Genomic DNA, 18,573 nt, shown 5'->3' with positions numbered 1-18,573 from the left:
TTTGATGGTAATTACTTCTCAAAAGGGCAAGGCGTTCATTAGAACGCAGAACAATCTCGGCTAACATGCGGTCGTCCAAAAAGAACGAGAAAATGTCGGACATTTTCTTCGCGCCCAACGTGACAGAGGTGGGACCTCCAGGCTCAATCCGTGGTGTGAGTATATGGGGGAGGGTGGGATTTGGATTTTTATGCCAGAGAGTACCATCACGGCCTTGAATGGAATCAGATTGTATCTGGGTGATAGGAGTTCCCCTGGCTGGCTGTAGTTCACCCCTTCTCCTCTTCCTGCTCCTCTCCACTGGGGTGAGGCGACGTACCGGTGCTGCGGGCTGTCCACTTGATGTTGATGGCATAGGGGAAGTTGTTGTTGTGCTGGCTGTCACAACAACAGAAGCAGAACCCCCAACCCCAACTACCTCCCCCTCATTGTCGTCGTCTTTTCCATCCCCATTCCCTAAGGTGATAATTTCCGGATCCTCTGCCTTCTCTTCTTCCTCCCTCACCTCTTGCTCCAACTCCCTCACATCGAAATACTCCTCGTCAGTGACGTCATCTATCTCCAGACCATCCTCAACATCACTATCAAGCTATTCTAGTAGTTGATTGATGGCATCGATGCCCAAGGAATACTTCTTGCTTGCCATTTTGATAACTGCAAAGAATTAGAAAAAATTAGAAATACGCATTCGATGGAAAATGGATCCCATACCAGTATATCTCAGGCAAAAAACAATGTCGTGCATGGGTAGCCAGATCATTTAGACACACTTTCCAACACTAAAAAAATAAAAGTTTGTTGACACTATTTGCCAATTTCTTACGGAAAAATGACTTGGCCCAAAAATGCAAAAAACTGAAAAAGTGGCATTCGAGGAAAAATGGGCCTCGTGGTGATATACGGCATCTCAGCTACAAAAAAATTCATGTACGTGGTAGCCAAACCATCCACCCAGACTTTCCACCACTGATAACCTATACAAGTTGCACCATTCTACGACAATTTCTTACTACGTAATAACTTTGATAATTATGTAACTTACCTGATTCAGGTATATTCGGTCGAGCTCGACCCCGGGGCGTCTCAGAAAAGTAGGAAGGCGAACAGCTACAATGAAGCACGTCTGGACCCAACTGCGGCGTGTAGGCTAGTGACCCGCTGCAGGTCGATCACCCAGAAATTCGGTCACGGGGGTGAGTCACGCGAGAAAAACATGTTTTTTAAATACGCTCGGGGTCGCGTACGCCCCATCGTACCTGTCCAGGGTTAAAACCATTCATAATTTGGGATTACGAGGAGAGCTACCATTGTTCATTCAATCCTTTATTTCACATAGATTTTTTCAAGTGAGAGTGGGGGAAGCTCTATCTGAGAGGAAGTGTCAGGAAGGAGTTCCCCAGGATAGTGGGCTAAGTGTAACCCTGTTTGCCTTAGCAATTAATGGGATATCCTCAAGATATTCTCTCAACACTATTTGTTGATGATTTCCATATCATTTGCTGGAGCTAGAATGGCGATAGTTGAGAGAAAACTACAACTCTTAATTGATAAAATTTTTCAGTGGGCTGATAAGAATGGGCTTAAGTTTTAGACAAGCAAAACTGTTGTAGTCCATTTCTGCCGTATTTAGGAATACATCCAGATCTGGATATACACATGAAAGGTCAACGGATCCCATGTGTAAGTGAAGCTAAATTTTTAGGCTTGATATTTGATTGTGGGCTTACATTGGTTTCTCACTTAAAAGCATTAAAAGCTAAATGTCTTGAGGCTCTGAATCTTTAAAAAGTATTGTCCCATACATCATGGGGGCAGACCGAAATACTATTTCAAAATTATACAATGCCCTGATTTTTTCAAAAATTAGTTATGGGTGTGAAATATACTCCTCAGCCACCCTAATCTGATTAAAGATATTAGATTCAATTCATCATGCTGATATTAAATTGTCCACAGGAGCATTCAGAACTTCTGTCACAAGCCTCTTTATTGATGCTGGGGAATTACCTTTAGACCTATACTGACAGTCTTCTATTGTTCGGTATTGGTTTAGGTTGCAAAGGCTTCCTAATTCTTTAGCCTATCAGACTGCAAGCCTTGCAAAGCACACATCATACTTTGAGTTACACCCAAAATCTCCGCAACCTTATGGTTTTCGGGTTAAACAATTAATATACATTCTTGATATAATTAGAAGTAAGGTGCTTCCATTTAAGGTATTGTCAACGCCTCCATGGAAATTACCATAGGTATCCTTTTGTAAATACTTCATCATAGTTAAAAAGAATATGACTGACTTAGAATCTAGGTCTCTTTTTATGGAACATGTTGCAGAACATAGGGCATTGGCTTTTATATATACTGATGGCTCCAAATCTGGTGCTGGCATTGGATTAGGAGTACATAGTAATGGTTTTAATTGTAGAGGTACACTTCCTCTAACTTCCATATTTACTGCTGAACTGTGTGGCATACTAACCGCTATTGCGAAAATAGCATTAGAGAAGGAGGGTAATTTTCCATTTTTAGTGATGCAAGGAAGGTCCTTGAAGCTTTACAAGTTTTTAATTCTAGTAACTCTTTAGTTTTAAGGATTTTAGAATGGCTTTTTATAATTCGACTGAGAGGTATAATGGTTCGATTTTGTTGGGTTCCAGCGTATGTAGGTGTGTCTGGGATTGAAAAGGCAGATTTACTGGCAAAGAATGCTACATCCGAGTTGCTACTAAGAAGGTAATGATTTACTACCTAACATTAAAAAATAGTTTTATGATAATTGGCAACAGCATTGGGATAGTCCAGATGGCAATAAAATAAGAGAAGTAACAAATGTCATATATCCTTGGAGGTATAACATAATGCCCCAAAAGTGGGAGACGTCTCTTTGTCGTCTCTGCATTGGTTACGCTCGGTTGACACAGGAGTTTCTGATAAAAGGCCAGCACTAACTGTATTATGACGACTGTTTGGTACCTTTAACAGTGAGGTATTTGTTCACCACTTGAGGCTCAAGGGAAGGATGGCAGGTTCATACTTGCCAAGATTCTTGGACATGATGTGTCCTACTCTGCGAGCGGCATTTTTAGATTTATTTCAGAAGCAGGTCTTCTGAAAACTATTCAACTTTTATATTGACATCTTAACTTTTACTGTTTTAATTGAATATTCTTCTGTTTTTTTATATATAATAGATGATATTGGCGTCATTGACCTTAGATGTCAGGGTGCCAGAAAATTTTAAATCAATCAATCAAATTTTCCTTCACAGGCCAATCTCTCGATCAGACATGTGAACTACGCCCACTTCCTTACAGAAGTTAACTGTAAGGAGGGCCACAAGGTGACATCCTCTCATACCCCTTCTTTTCCTTAGCACTCCAGCTAAATGAAGGAAATAGGCTCGTGAGGTTTAATTGGGATCAGCCTCGTTCTCGAGATATGCCCCCTGGTCCCTGGACCTTGTCCATGCTGGGAAACAGGCAGTTTCAGGATCGACCAATCATTCTCTGACAGTTCCACCTTATGGTCTTAGCACCTTAACCCACTGAAGCGAGACCTGAGTGGTGGGTGGTAGACACCAACCTGCTCATGGGAGTAGGCCTTCTCTCTCCTCCCCTGGATTTGTCGCATTCAAAGAAAAAAAAGGGGAGCTCACCTGTCGCATCTCTTAGCATCTGGGCTTTGGTCCAAATGCGAGCAACAGTGCTACATGAACCTCCCACCCACCATAAGGTGAGCCTCCTACCTTGAATTAGAGCAGCCTTTCTCTCCCCTAAAGAATTCCATCAGTTCCTTTCAGGGCACTCCGTAGTGCTGATGAGTGATAGCACTTCTGCTAATTAGTTGTGGAATCCTTGGAGGGAAGGAGAACAACTCGGTAGCCTTACAGCCTGTTTCATCCCTGGCAAAAGGAATGTGCTGGCAGACAATGTGAGCAGGGGTACTCAGATAGCAGGCTTCGAATGGTCTCAGAGATGACAGATAGCCAACAGAGTTTGTCTTGGTAAGGTTTGCTGACAAGGAACTGGTTTGTGTTGTCCCTAAACTGAAATCTTCTGGTGTACTGCTCGCCAGCACTGGGTTCCCAGGCGATCTGACAAGACGCCTTTCAACATCTGTGGGACAGGACAGAAGTCTGCACATTCCCCTCCTTCGGCATAGTAAGGAGGCTTATAAACAAACTCGGGATACCGCTAGATTCCTCGATGACCCTAGTAGCTCAGTTGTGGCCAAACCAGAGTGATTCCTGGGCCTTCTGCATCTCACAGAGGCACCAAGAGGCCTCCTTTACATTTGCCAATCTACTCAGATAACCATGTGCAGACCTTCCATCAAGTGATACTATTGCTTCATCTTCACCCCTGGAGATTATCCAACAACCTCTTGGAAAGAAAGCTTTCTAGACTAGGGACAAAAGAATAGCAGGATACCTCCGGGGAATTATCTGCTTAGAAGAACAGGCAAAGTTTGTGGTTGGTGCCATAGACAGGGTATTGCTTCCCTCAGTGCCACTATACCAACAATAGCGACTTTCCTGTTGTTCCTCAGAGAGGAAAACTTTGTTTGGTATTGACAGTGAAAGGCTATAACTTGGCCTTAAGCCTCGTCTTAAACTGAACAGAGTTAGCATTCTCTCCTCAATGGAATAGTCTTTCTTTATACAGAGCTCCAAGCGCAGCTGCCCTCAGTCGGGAATCAGATCACTTCCGGGGAACATAGTGGAATACTGCGCTCGATGAAGGAGCACTGTCTTTGTCAAGCATCAGATCGGAACTTGACCCAGAAGACGTTCTTTCTCCTAGCTCTGTCCTCTACAGAGAGTCAATGAGCTACGTAGTTGGTCCTATAACATCACCCATTCTTGGGAGTGGGGGCACGTGACTCTCGGATTCATCCCGGAGTCACAGCAAAGACTCAAAACCGGGACGAAGTGGATCCTAGATTCAGGCCCTTCCAAATTTAGTCTCTGTTCTGTAACAGAGGACCCAGACCAACTGTTGCTCTGCCCTGTGTGGGCAAGGAAGAAATGCTTAAAAAGAACCTCCAGAACCGCCATCAGATCAGTAGGTTCTTGGTGAGCACAGGGAGGACCAGATTAGACAGGAAATCAAGAGAGCCATGCATCCACGTCCCTCATTTTCTAATCGTCATCCTCGTCCTCATGAAGCCAGGAGTGCCAGCACATTCCTATCATTCAAAAGAATTTCTATGTGATGCAGGGGTTACAAGCTGGGTGTGGAAACGGCAGACAGCGGCCGCTGCCCACCTCCTGCAAGGCATAACCCACAGGAACCTGGATACTTTTATCTTAGGTCCTGTGGTGGCTGCACAAAACGTGGTCAGTAACACTTCAGCTCCCTTGCAGGACAAGTAGCAGTTGGTCGAGAACAGATGTTACCCGCGAGTAAGTCTAGGATAAACGTGTGAGTGACCGGTCACTTCCTATTTCATCCTTCCCTTTCTTGGAGTGCTGCATCCAAACAACTCTAAAAGCTGACTGCCTCTGACTGCATGTGGGTACCATGCCCTTTGTGCATCCTAATACAGTATATGTTGATATATTTGTTATGCCCCTGTTCTCCAAGTGAGGTGGAGTCAGGCAAAGTCTAGCCTAAGTTAGGAGCTTAGTTTCAATTTTACGCTTACCTGCCCAAGTCACATTGCTAAATTCTACGCTAGCAACAATTGCGCTGGCCATCATTCTATGAGGATAACGAGGTGTCAGGGTGCCCTCTAAACAGCTCGTGCATAGCACAGAGTGTCTTCCCGGAATGGTCTCCAGCCAGTTGGTTTTTGGACTTCCACCCACCATGTGGTGAGTCTCCTATATAAAGAGAATGAAGTTTGCGTTTAGTTCCAGAACAAATGACAAATTTGGAATAATTTGTATTTTTCCTAACTATACAAACCTGAAGTTCTTTACACATACAGGTCCCACCTTCACCTTTCCCCAGAAGCTCTGTTGATGGACCTTGATGCTTATGGAGGTGTAGGCCCAAATGGTATTTTTCCTTTGTTTTTTATAAAGACAGCAGATTTCTTAGCTCCAAAGTTATCTGTTATTTTGCGCAAGTTAGCAAGAAGAGGAGCTTTTAGCACTAGTTGGAGAATTGGTAATGTTACTCCTCTATGTAAATGTGTTTGTGGTAGCTCAAGTCCCACTGATTACCGCCCAATTTCCATAACTCCCATATTATCTAAAGTTTTTGAACGTCTTCTGGCAAAACGTCTTAACAGGTTTGCTGAAGGTAATCATCTACTCCCTAGTTTGCAATTTGGTTTTCGTAAAGGCCTTGGAGCATGTGATGCCCTTCTTACAATCTCCAATGCTGTACAGAAATCCCTTGATTGTGGTCGGGAAGTTCGTATGATTGGCCTTGATTTTAGTGCTGCCTTTGACCGTGTTAATCATGAGGCCCTTGTTTTCAAACTGAAACAGTTGGGAGTGGGTGGGTCGTTTCTTAGCATTATTATTGATTTTTTAAGTAATAGATCTCAAAGAGTTGTTGTTGATGGGCACCATAGTGATTATAGGAATGTGATATCCGGTGTTCCACAGGGTAGTGTTCTTGGCCCATTACTTTTCATACCATATACACATGACATGTGGTTTGGCCTTGAAAACAAGCTTTTTGCATATGGAGATGATGCTACTCTCTTTGCATCAATTCCATCCCCTGAATGTAGATCTAGGGTTGGTGAATCCCTTAATAGAGATTTAGCTAGAATTAGTGCATGGTGCAAATTATGGGGTATGAAGTTGAATCCTAACAAAACTCAAAGTATGATTGTAAGTATTTCAAGGACGGTGGCTCCTCAACATCCGGATCTCAGTATTGATAATGTTTCTTTAAATATGTATGACTCTTTCAAAATTTTAGGTGTGATTCTCGACAGTAAATTTACTTTTGAGAAACATATAAGGTCTGTGTCTTCTTCAATTGCACAAAAAATAGGCTTATTGAGAAAGTCTTTCAAGATTTTCGGTGATCAATCTATTCTGAAGAAGTGTTTTAATTCTTTCATTCTACCTTGTTTTGAGTATTGTTCTCCTGTCTGGTGTTCAGCTGCTGATTCTCATCTTAATTTGTTGGACAGAAACTTACGGTCGATTAAATTTCTTATTCCTGATCTAGATATTAATCTCTGGCACCGTCGTTCAATTAGTTCATTATGCATGTTGCATAAGATTTTTCATAACTCTGACCATCCTTTACATTCAGATCTCCCTGGACAATTCTATCCTGTTCGTAATACTAGGCAGGCAGTTAATTCTAATAGCCAGGCCTTCTCCATCACAAGACTCAATACTACGCAGTATTCTAGAAGTTTTATTCCAGCTGTTACCAAGTTGTGGAATGATCTTCCTAATCGGGTGGTTGAATCAGTAGAACTTCAAAAGTTCAAAGTTGGAGCAAATGCTTTTTTGTTGACCAGGCGGACATGAGTCTTTTTATAGTTTATTTATGACATATTTGTTTTTGATGTTGTTAATAGTTTATATATGACATGTCTGTTTTGACGTTGTTACTTATTTTAGAATGATTTATTGTTAATTTGTTCTCTTCATTTATTTATTTCCTTATTTCCTTTCCTCACTGGGCTATTTTTCCCTGTTGGAGCCCCTGGGCTTATAGCATCTTGCTTTTCCAAGTAGGGTTGTAGCTTGGATAGTAATAATGATAATAATAATAATAATAATAATAATAATTGCAAAGGGACGTTTATTTACTAAAGCTTGTGTGAGCGGAATGGTTGGTGTACCCCTGCCAACCCCTTCCGTTAACTAGTGGAGGGTAGTTACACCTTGAAAAACCTTTAACGGTTGATTTTAGCTCTCGCCAAAATAATACAATTTGTGAAGAGCTTCAGGTTTGTATAGTTAAAAAAATATACAAATGATTCCAAATTTGTCATATTCTTACATTAATAAACTTCTATGTGAAAACAGTACAGTACACTACAGTACAGAACAACACTGTAAAGTATAGTACAGTACAGTACAGTACAGTACATAATTGTTATTTGATTACTTAGAGACCAACATTAGGTGAGATTTACCGACATTACTTTGATTTTATTTCGGTATTTAATATTTAAGAGAGCGACGTAAAGTTGAAACGGATATATGTTGAACTGGCGTACAACACATAGTCCTTCAAGTTACACTTTCCACCTGATCCACCTAATAAGTCTGAGCCTAAGGTTAAAAAGTCTGTATTTACAACTGCCCCGTCAAATTTAAATTTCCGTTTCAGCTTTGTGGAAGTCATACTCTATTCAAAGGACTCAGGTTTGTACACTGTAGTTAGGTAAAATGCAAACCTCTATGGAAATTTGGGATATTTTTACCATTTTTTATATTTGTGTATGCCAGTTAACAGTAACTTTACTGTGAATTTCTTGCTCAATGGTAGAGCCTTTTCTTAATCCTTAAAGAAAACTTGCTTCACAATAAGAAACATGGAATATGCCTAAAAGATTTGTTTTTGTGTTAATGAAGGAACTAATCTTCTGGCCCTCATATTTTTACAGGTGAAGGTTTGTGATTTCTTGTCGTCTGCTGTACTGTACCATAACCTCAGCACTTCATGTTGTTTTTTCAATATGGGGAAAGGAAAGAAACACACAAAGGATTCAGTGCAGGTAAGATTGGTAACCTTTTCATGACTGAATTTCTTTTGACTTGAAAACAACAATTTTGTCCTTTGAATTTCAGTCAGTCCTCCTTATACCTTTGAATTTCAGTCAGTCCTCCTTATACCTTTGGTTATGTAACAGAAAAAGCTGCTAAAAGAGAGAATCCATGAATACCTGATGCTCTATTGTGGGTTAACTCATATCCTAACAAATCACTGTCCATTGCCTACTCGTAGTCGACTAACACACTAAGTAACACACTGTACTCCCTAACATTGTTTTGTTCTGTCATCCATTACAAGCCTTCCACCATTTGTTGGGATATTACTTTTGGCGAAGTTGAAAGATAAGCTATTAGACATTTAGTAAGGGATAACCACTCACCCGCTAGTTAGCGGGGTGGGATGGGGCGATAACCTGCTACCCCTGCTCACTCACACACCTGGGTTGAGTACCCATTCTGCTTTTGGCACGGTGTAGAACAGACATTGCAGCTCTCTCCCTTTTCCAACTGATTTGCTTCTGGATTTTATTTCCTTAGAAAATTCACTTTCTTTTGCTGTGTGATTACTTTTTTTTTCTAATGGCGTGGATGTTTCTGCATCTGTTATTGCACTGGCGTGGGTATTTCTACATCCGTTATTGCTACCTGCTTTGATGAATAGGAGAAGGTGTCATGGTGGGGAGGTATTTGCGCTCAAAGCTATATAGGACAGTATTGGATGATCTCAGCCATTCCGAAGATGGTTTGGACCTTTTTGGCGGAACTATTCTCAAGTGTTGGATCTTCGGAATCCAGGGGGATCCAATGCTTGGGGTAGGACTCTCAGCTTTTGGCTGGAAGCCCATCATTACAGATATGGGGAGGATGATTCCATAGTTTCCTGGTCTCAGTCCTAACAGGCGGGTTCAGCTTACACCTGTGCCTCTATATCTGTTTTGATGCTATCCTTTGGGTAAGGTATGGAGTTGACCATCTGGGAAGTATACTCTCTTTGTGCCAATAGTGGAGAGTGCAAATTTCCTTTCCTACGTGTGATGCCTTAGTATTCTCGAGCAGGTAAATCAAACTCTTCTTTCTAATCTGAACCGTGTCTTATGGACTCTTCAAACAATGGACCCCCATCCCCTAGATACGCTGACTCTCCCCCGGCACTGTTGACGACCTCAGGCCAGTCTATTAAGGAAACTTCTGTTGATGAACTGGAAAGGACCATTCTATTGATAATCCAAATTGAGTAAAAAGGGTAACACGAGGAAACTTTGAATCCTTCATATTACCCAAATTCCAATAGACACAAACTATGATAATTTATATACTGTAAAGCATTTCAGTGCTACGGTTGTATAAAAGAAATAAGAATGAAACTTGAAGATGATAAATGGGGATTCATGGATATGTTACAGTAGTCATGATGAAGCATTTAAAGCAATAATTAACATGAATAATATTAAAATTGATAACTTGAATGTCATGGCTGCTCTCTGCTATAAGGTACTAAAGGATTTGGATGTATATAGGCCTGCTGACTAGTTGGAAAAAGACACTGATTTCGTTATGCCTTCTGAGAGAAAGTCAAAACCACCTATGTGGCTTGTAGCTGAATCCAAGGGGGTTACAGGGCATTATTTCAAGATATGCAAATTAATTCAGAAAAAAAGTAGGAACTATTGCACCGAGAGATATATCTCGTTTTGAAAAAAAAAATAGTTTCCTTATCCATACCAAATCAAGCACACAATCTGTAATACTGTCCAACCTAAAAACAACTAATGATGATATTAAGTTAGATGTCAAACCCCACCTGGAAGGGGAATAGTTTTTAACAGAGATCTGTATTAATTTAAAGAGGAGATACTGGCCATGTGTCCACTAAATGTATGGAAAGTTCACAAACTCCCAGGTACATAAATGATTATCCTTACTTTCCAGGATGGTGATATATCTTTCCATATTATTATTGAAAACGAAATGATTAGAGTACGGCTATTCAAGCAGAAGCCACTGCAGTGTTTTAAATTGGGACACCCGTCTAAAGTTTGCAAAAATGAGAAAATGTGTGTATTTGCTCAAAATCCTACCATGGAGAATGTGCACTTGGAGCCAGGTGTTTAAATTGCAATTCCAATCATAAATCCACAGGCAAGAGCTGCGAGCTGTACAAGTTGGAAGAAACTGCCCTTAACAAATCTAATTTAGAACATATAAGTGTGGAACATGCCAAGAGACTTAAATAAATCAAATAGCTATGCTAAGCCATTAAAATCAAACCCACCTAGTACTGCCAATAGCTCTAGAAAAAGATATATACCCTCTGATAAAATGCTGGATGATAAGGTGAGCATATTACCTCCCAAGGCTTTACCACGGTATATTAACACTAGGGTATTGCCCATCTCTGTACAGCCTTCGTCCCCCACCACAAAAACTAGTACAAACCTCTCACGCCATGTCCTTGCATGATTTGATGGAGGCTCCACTTAAAACCAACTTGATGCACCTGTAGTGGGGAAAGGTACAAAAACCTAGAATCTTACCATCTATTAATCGTAGAAGAAAGAGACCCCCATCTCTCTCAACTCCCTTAATTAGAAACATTAAAGTTATGACATCAAGTAAATTTGAGGTTTTATCTGTTGATGTTTCTAATGAACTGGAAGATAAATTGAATAAATCAGAAATTCAAGTTGAGGTCCACCTTCCACCTCAACAAATAGATCAAAAGGACACACACACAAAAAAAGACAAACATAAAACCCAACATATCAAGAACATATCTGAAGAAACCTACAGGTAATGGTGTTAGATTAAAAACAGCAAATGGGAAGACCTCATTCAAAATGTCTTCCAGAAATAATACGTAATTTTCTCCTCCATATTGAAATGGAATTGTCAGGGTTTAAGGGCCAAATATGAAGAACTTGAGCTCCCAATTCAAAAACATTCCCCCCATAATTGTATGTCTACAGGAAAGTATGCTTGATGCTAACACTCCTTGTCTTCGAGAATATGTTAGCTATAGAACACCATATAATCAACAAGCAGGGAGCCATGGCGGAAGTCTCATGTACGTTCGTCGAGATGTTCGCGAAATACCTTTGTCTATTCGTACTCCCCTGCAGGCAGTTGTTGTACAAATTGATATAGGGAAAAAATATACAATATGCTCTCTCTACTTGTCTCCAAATTATATTTTGTATGATAATTTAGTAAATGTCATTCAACAACTTCCTCAACCTTTTCTCTTACTGGGAGATATGAATTGTAGACATCCTTCATTGGGTGATGTTTTATCAAACACAAGGGGCAATATTATATAATCTATTTTGGAAAATGAGGATGTTGGGCTCCTTAATACAGGAGAGCCCACACACTTTCATGTCCAGACAGGTATGTTGTCGTGTATTGACCTATCAATTGCAAGCTCTAACTGCCATCTCGTGTTCGATTGGAGGATATTAGATGATTGGCATACTAATGATCATGCACCAATCATTAACACCAACAATGGTCCACCTTTACAAAGATCAACACGATGGAATATTTTTAGCTATATTTCAGAAGCAGGTTTTCTGAAAGATATTTGACTTAAAATGACATCCTTGCTTTTATAGTTTTATTTGAATATTCTTTTAAATTTTTCATTTTTACAATAAATGATATCGGCGTCAATGACCTTAGATGTCAGGATGCCAGAAAACCTCAAATCAATCAATCGATCTTAAAAACACCGCTTAAAACAAATTTTTTTTTTTTTTACGTTTCATCGCCGATCATGATGAACACATGAAAGCATTTACACATGCAAGTGATTAACAATAATACAAAGAGCTTTTAGTAAAAATGCTATTATGAATAAAGATTATAATATGTGTGATAAAATATGTACAACAAAAGTGTAATAACTGGCTGGCTTTGAAATTGCCGTCCCCCATTACATGGAGTATATGATAAAAATGCTTTTCTTTAAAGAAATTTTGAGGTTGGCCCTTTACATGTGGTCGTCCTTTACATGATAATATACGGTATATGTATTATTAAAGCTTAATTAACTATTTAAATAGTCGTAATTTTCTATAATGCAATAATGCTTCCGAAACGAAATCTAATATGAGAGAGAGAGAGAGAGAGAGAGAGAGAGATCAACAGTTGAAAAGTGATCGAATGCAGTTTCTGTTTATTTATTTAAAAGAAACAATTATTATCGAGATATGTAAGCTTTTAGTTTATAAAATAAGATGTATTTCTGTTTCAAAAAAAGCATAGATAACATACTGCTCAAGAGACAACACTTAAGTTGGGTCATGCTTCTCCAGTAGCGGCGTAGGCTACAGTCGTCTGAACGAAAACATCGAACATTTATATTAAGTACAGTTAACCTGTACTGTAGTAATATTACTGTACATATATTACAGTAATATACATTACAGTATCAGTGAGTAATATGTTACAGTACAGTATTTCTAGATAGGAACAACAGTAAGGGGAGGATGACAACTCAGTAAACTTTACCTTAGCACAATACTGTACTGTAACCTTACTGTGTCCAGTACATAGTGTAGATGTGTGCAGATGTTCTGTACACTGTACATATGATTATAAACTGTTGTAGAAACCAAATCAAAAATATTAGCCAGTATTTACTCAGGTAATCATCAGCTCGTGCACCCGCTTGTGACAAGGGGCAGTGACTTCTTAGGTTAGGAGCTATCCCACCCTAGTGTAACAATTATTCGCGAATTTTTGTTTATTGTGACTGTCTCTGTAACCTTCGGGATAAGCGAAGTCTGACTGTGTATATATATTTTTGGGCTCAAGCCATGTCGTCCTGATGGAAGGTTCCTAAGGGTAGCTTCCTAAGGGATATTTGACTACAGTGATATTCCCAGAGAATTTACCTTTAGGTCTCCAGTATTCTATCTCCTGCCGCGAATATTCTTAAATTTCTCTCAAGGATATCGCATAATATCAGGGGACGTATTCTTGACACGCCACATAGCAATCTGCACCCCGAATAGCGTTTACGCTTCGAGGGGGAAAGTGGCAGAATTAGAAGGGGAACCGTATCAAGGTTGCCCTAGTTCCCATACTACTATTGAGTGTCACAACAGCGCCATATCCAATATGGCGGATATTCCTAATTCTGTAGCGATTTCACAGGGTGGTGTTCCCTATTGATCTGACATTTTCGATCGATTTTCAAGGATTATTAGGCAATCTCCATCTTCTTTCGCCTCTGGAAAGTTGTGTGTAATTTAGCTCCTGTTTCACTGTGAAATTAGATTAATTTATGGTGATTAGGAGCTAGGCCTGTTACCGGAGGCGCCATGGGCGCTGTCGTTCATTATGCGTGTGTTATTTAGTTAGTAGAATGACATTCCCAGTTAAAATAGCATTAATCATTTTATTATGAAAGCTATTTAAGCACTTTATACTTGTAAAGATATTTATATGCATAATTTTCCTTTTTTCTGCGTCGATCGTATATGTCAGAGTTTCGGCGATTTAGGTAACCTAACCTAAGCGATATAGTATTCTTTCGACATTTCCCTGGTTACCCTCGTATATTGGTTGATCAATTCATCGGAGATTGATATCTCCTAGAATTATCATATAACCGATACTCGTCTCTAGTAGAGATTTAAGGGTAATCTCTCTTCCCTCTGGGTGTAGCCTTAGGCTACAACCCTAGTGAGTCGTGCCCGAGTTTTCATTCAGGCATGACTAGCCTAGGGTTTTCTGTCTCGTCCCTAAACCGCAGATGGCAGGTTTTGGGATTCGGTCAGAACCTCAGAGTATATACTCTTGTGCCAACAGTTGGCCGGCAGAGTGATTTGTTATTTCCCTGCCGGTGAGGCTGCTAACATAGGAGGCTAGCCCTCCCTAGGCCGCACCTGAAGTGGTTGTATGATGCCGCCACCTTCTCCCTGTGGCCTAGTAGACCAGTCCTGTGCTCGCAGACCCTAGGCTGAAGAGTAGTTATTCTTCTGAGGCCTAGGATGGCGCCGGCACTGGAACTCTGTTTCTCCCTGTCGAGAGGTGGCGGCACTGCTGCCATCCCCTTAACTGTATTGGAAGACCCTAGGTTGGAGAATAGAAGATTCTCCTGCCTCCTAGGATGTCGCCGAGACTGAAACAGTTTCTTAAGGGTGTGTAGGACCGGCAACCTTGCCGGCTCCTTCCACACCTCATACAGGACCCTTTTCCCTCCCCCTCTGTTCTTTTATGATGGCCGAGCCATTATCTTTCTTTGAGCCGTCGTCCTGCAACCTCACCGTTGCCGGTGGGTTGCGGGGGCCGGCCAGACTCCTTCTCTGCAGCTGTTGTCCGGCTGCCTGCGGCTATGCCAGCTGCCAGCAGCCATGATAACTGCCGGCGGCCATGTTGGCTGCTGGCGACCATGTGTTTTACAAACTGTCGGCGGCTATGACAGCTGCTGGCGGCTATGACAGCTGCTGGCGGCTATGCAAGCTGCTAGTAGCCATGTCATCTGTCGGCAGCCATGATGGCTGTAGGTGGGAAGTCCCTTCTGTTACCAAGGTTCCCCAGTCCTCCCTTGGACTGCTGGCCACAAGTTCTGTTGCCGAGGTATGCCGGAGGCTTGCGTGCCGGTTGGACCTTGCCGGCGTTGATACTCGTGGCTGGATGGAAGCCTGAATGTTACATTCTCTCCTTCCATTTGAACCTTCTTTCTGGAGAAAGGCAGTAAATTAGACTTTTACATCCTCAATTAGTGTATACATACGCAGTAATAAGGTAGCCTTCACTCCCTGCTGTCTTTCTCTCTCTTTTAGGTAGCATGCTGGCTGTGCCGGCAGGAACTAGCTATGCTGGCTATATGCCGGCTGAACTACAGTATATGTTTATACAGGTAGTCAGTATATTTGCAGTATAGGATATACTGCTGATAGAAAAACTATTGTATATTTTTACTAGTACAGTAGAACCTCGGTTTACGAATTTAATTCGTTCCTAATGCGAATTCTTAGACCGAAAAATTCGTATCGCGAAACGAATTTCCCCATAAGAATGTTATAAAATCGAAATAATTAGTTCAACCCATCTACAAAAACCAATTTTCACAAATTTTTCCTTACACATACAGTACTCTACTGTACTCTACACAAAATTATTAAAATATTGCAGTCATTTAATGATGAAAATATGGATATGCATACACAGTAAACCTGAACTTTACCTTAGAGGAGTGTCGCTGCTGGCTTGATGGAGACGAGAGGAGGGGAAGGAGGAGGAGGGGGTTACTGCTTGGAGGGAGAATCTCCCTCCATGAGAACTTCAGGAACGTTGACTGGAGTTCTCTCGCGAGAATAGCGTTCACTATCACTGGTTTTGCGTTTGCGAGACTCTTGGTCGTCGTCTTTCACAGTTCTTTTCTCCCCCTTCACAAGATATTTTTCAATAGACACCTGCTTTTGTCTGTTCTTTAAAATTTTATAGAAGTGACCCACCCCATTATCGACTAATAAATTTATTGCACGGTCTGTTTCAGCCTTATTCGGGACATTTTCCTCAAGAAAACTTTTCACGTCTTCCCACTTCTTTAAAAAATCTTTTATCTCACTCGAAGACAGTGATTTTGCAGTGCCTCCCTCCTCCTCAGATGAGATTTCCTCTATTACCTCTCTTTGCTGCTGCTCGTGCAGGTCCTTCAGCTCCTCGGTGGTCAGCTGCTCCTTATGCTCCTGCAGGAGGTCGTCGATGTCATCCGTGTCCACCTCCAGCCCCATTGCCTTGCCCAAGGACACAATATCCTCGTCAACTGCTTCCTCCTGGTTGGGTTCGAACCCCTCAAAATCCCGTTCTGCAACGGCGTCGGGCCACAGTTTCTTCCAGGCGGAATTGAGGGTTCTCCTGGTGACTCCTTGCCAGGCTTTATCAATTAAAGTCAGGCAGTTGTAGATGGAGTAGTGATCCTTCCAAAATTCTCTGAGGGTAAGGTTGGTGCCCTCTGTTACTTCAAAGCAGCGCTGGAACATAGCTTTGGTATAAAGTTTTTTAAAATTTGAGATCACTTGCTGATCCATGGGCTGGAGTATTGGAGTGGTGTTGGGGGGTAGGAACTTCACCTTAATGAACTTATATTCCTCCGCTATGTCCTCTTCAATGGCTGGAAGATGGGCAGGAGCATTGTCCATTAACAGCAAGGCTTTGAGTGGGAGGTCCTTCTCCAGGAGGTATCTCTTGACTTCGGGACCAAAAACCTCGTTCATCCACTCAACGAAGAAGATCCTTGTCACCCAAGCCTTCGTATTAGAACGCCACATGACGTGCAACTTTTTCTTCTGCACATTGTTCTTCTTGAAGGCTCGTGGATTCTCCGAGTGATACACCAGGAGGGGTTTAATTTTGCAATCCCCACTGGCGTTGGAACAGAACAGCAGGGTTAGACGGTCTTTCATGGGCTTATGGCCAGGAAGGGCCTTTTCTTCTGCCGTGATATAGGTCCTCCTGGGCATTTTCTTCCAAAAGAGGCCTGTCTCATCGCAATTAAACACCTGTTGGGAAACGTAGTCCTCGGAGTCCACGAGACTTTTGAACTCTTTCACAAAAGACTCTGCTGCCTTCGTATCGGCGCTGGCCCCCTCGCCATGCCGAACAACACTATGGATACCCGTTCTCTTCTTGAATTTTTCAAACCAACCACGGCTTGCCTTAAAACTTTGTTTTTCTGCTGATGTGCCTGGCTCACTTCTCACCAAGTCCTCGTAAATGGTTCTTGCCTTCTCGCAAATCATGTTCTCATTTACTGAATCTCCTGCGAGCTGCTTTTCATTTAACCACACCATTAATAAATTTTCTACGTCATCAAGAATAGGTGGCCGTTGTTTTGACAACGACGATACACCTTTAGCTACTTTAGCGGCCTTTATTTCTTCTTTTTTCTTTAATATTGTGCATATCGTCGACTGCGAGCGATTGAAAAAACTAGCAATGTCTTTCACACGCATGCCTTGGTCATGCTTCTCGATGATCTCCTTCTTCATCTCGATCGTTATCATCAGCTTCTTCTTACTGCTTTCCTTCTTCGACATCTTAGGAGCCATTGTCTATCACAATAATACACAGTACAGTACTGTAATCACAAATGAATGAAAATAAAACAAATCACAAACCACGTGTAAAAATCACAAAGAAATCGTCCACGAATTCACTAAGTATGTATGCTATCGAGACGGCGGATACTGAGATAATGAACGAGTGAAGGGGGTAATAAAGGGGATTAGGGGGTGGTAGGTATGCGTGGGAGGAGTCACGTGACTCCATTGTGAGATGCTGTCGTTAAGTTATTTCCATGAAAAATGCGATCAGGAAGCGCGGCGTTAACACTTTTCCACAAAAAACGGCGCGTGGGAGGGAAATTTAAATTCGTTAACCGATACAATATTCGTTAACCGAGACGAATTTTTCAGAGAAAGTCACTTCGTTAACCGAAAAATTCGTAAGCGGAGTCGTTCGTCAACCGAGGTTCTACTGTAGTTATTTTCCAATATATCTTGGTTATCCTTGCCCGGGTGTTTGCTGAGACCAATCCTATTTTGAAAGAATGGAATTTCTTCAATATTCTGACTAGAAATCAGTTTTCATATTACCCTATAATAAATATTTTAAAGAGCTGGTGGTATTACACTTCTAACCCTAAAAGGGTAGAACCCTTATCCTTGAATTTCCCTGATCAGGAAACTCTCTGATTTGATATTGTAAGGGAGGTCACAGCAAATGGGCTGGGTAGGATACACAAATATATGTCTTTTATATTTCCTAGTCCAGTCGGCGTCATGCCGGCTGGACCGTGCCGTCAGATTCTTGCCACAACGGCAGCACACTGGCTGAACTACATTATATATAATTTTACAGTAGCCAGTAATTTGCAATATAGTACATACTTCAAACAGAAAACTTTAGTATGATTA

The 18,573-nt window shown here is 41.3% G+C and overlaps 1 protein-coding gene across 1 annotated transcript in view; it reads left to right on the top strand.

Annotated features, from left to right (window-relative positions):
• Positions 1–18,573, top strand: part of LOC137614662 (UPF0235 protein C15orf40 homolog) — a 271,475-nt gene that overhangs the window by 91,434 nt on the left and 161,468 nt on the right. Inside the window, exon 2 of the mRNA XM_068344354.1 lies at positions 8,536–8,646. Within this exon, the coding sequence (XP_068200455.1) occupies positions 8,536–8,646 (111 nt within the window). The remainder of the gene's footprint in view (positions 1–8,535; positions 8,647–18,573) is intronic.

Source organism: Palaemon carinicauda, chromosome 21 (genome assembly GCF_036898095.1).
Source record: "Palaemon carinicauda isolate YSFRI2023 chromosome 21, ASM3689809v2, whole genome shotgun sequence".
NCBI classification, from domain to species: Eukaryota; Metazoa; Arthropoda; class Malacostraca; order Decapoda; family Palaemonidae; genus Palaemon; species Palaemon carinicauda.
The sequence above is the reverse complement of the archived record's forward strand: the minus strand, read 5'-3'. Positions and strand labels throughout refer to the sequence as shown.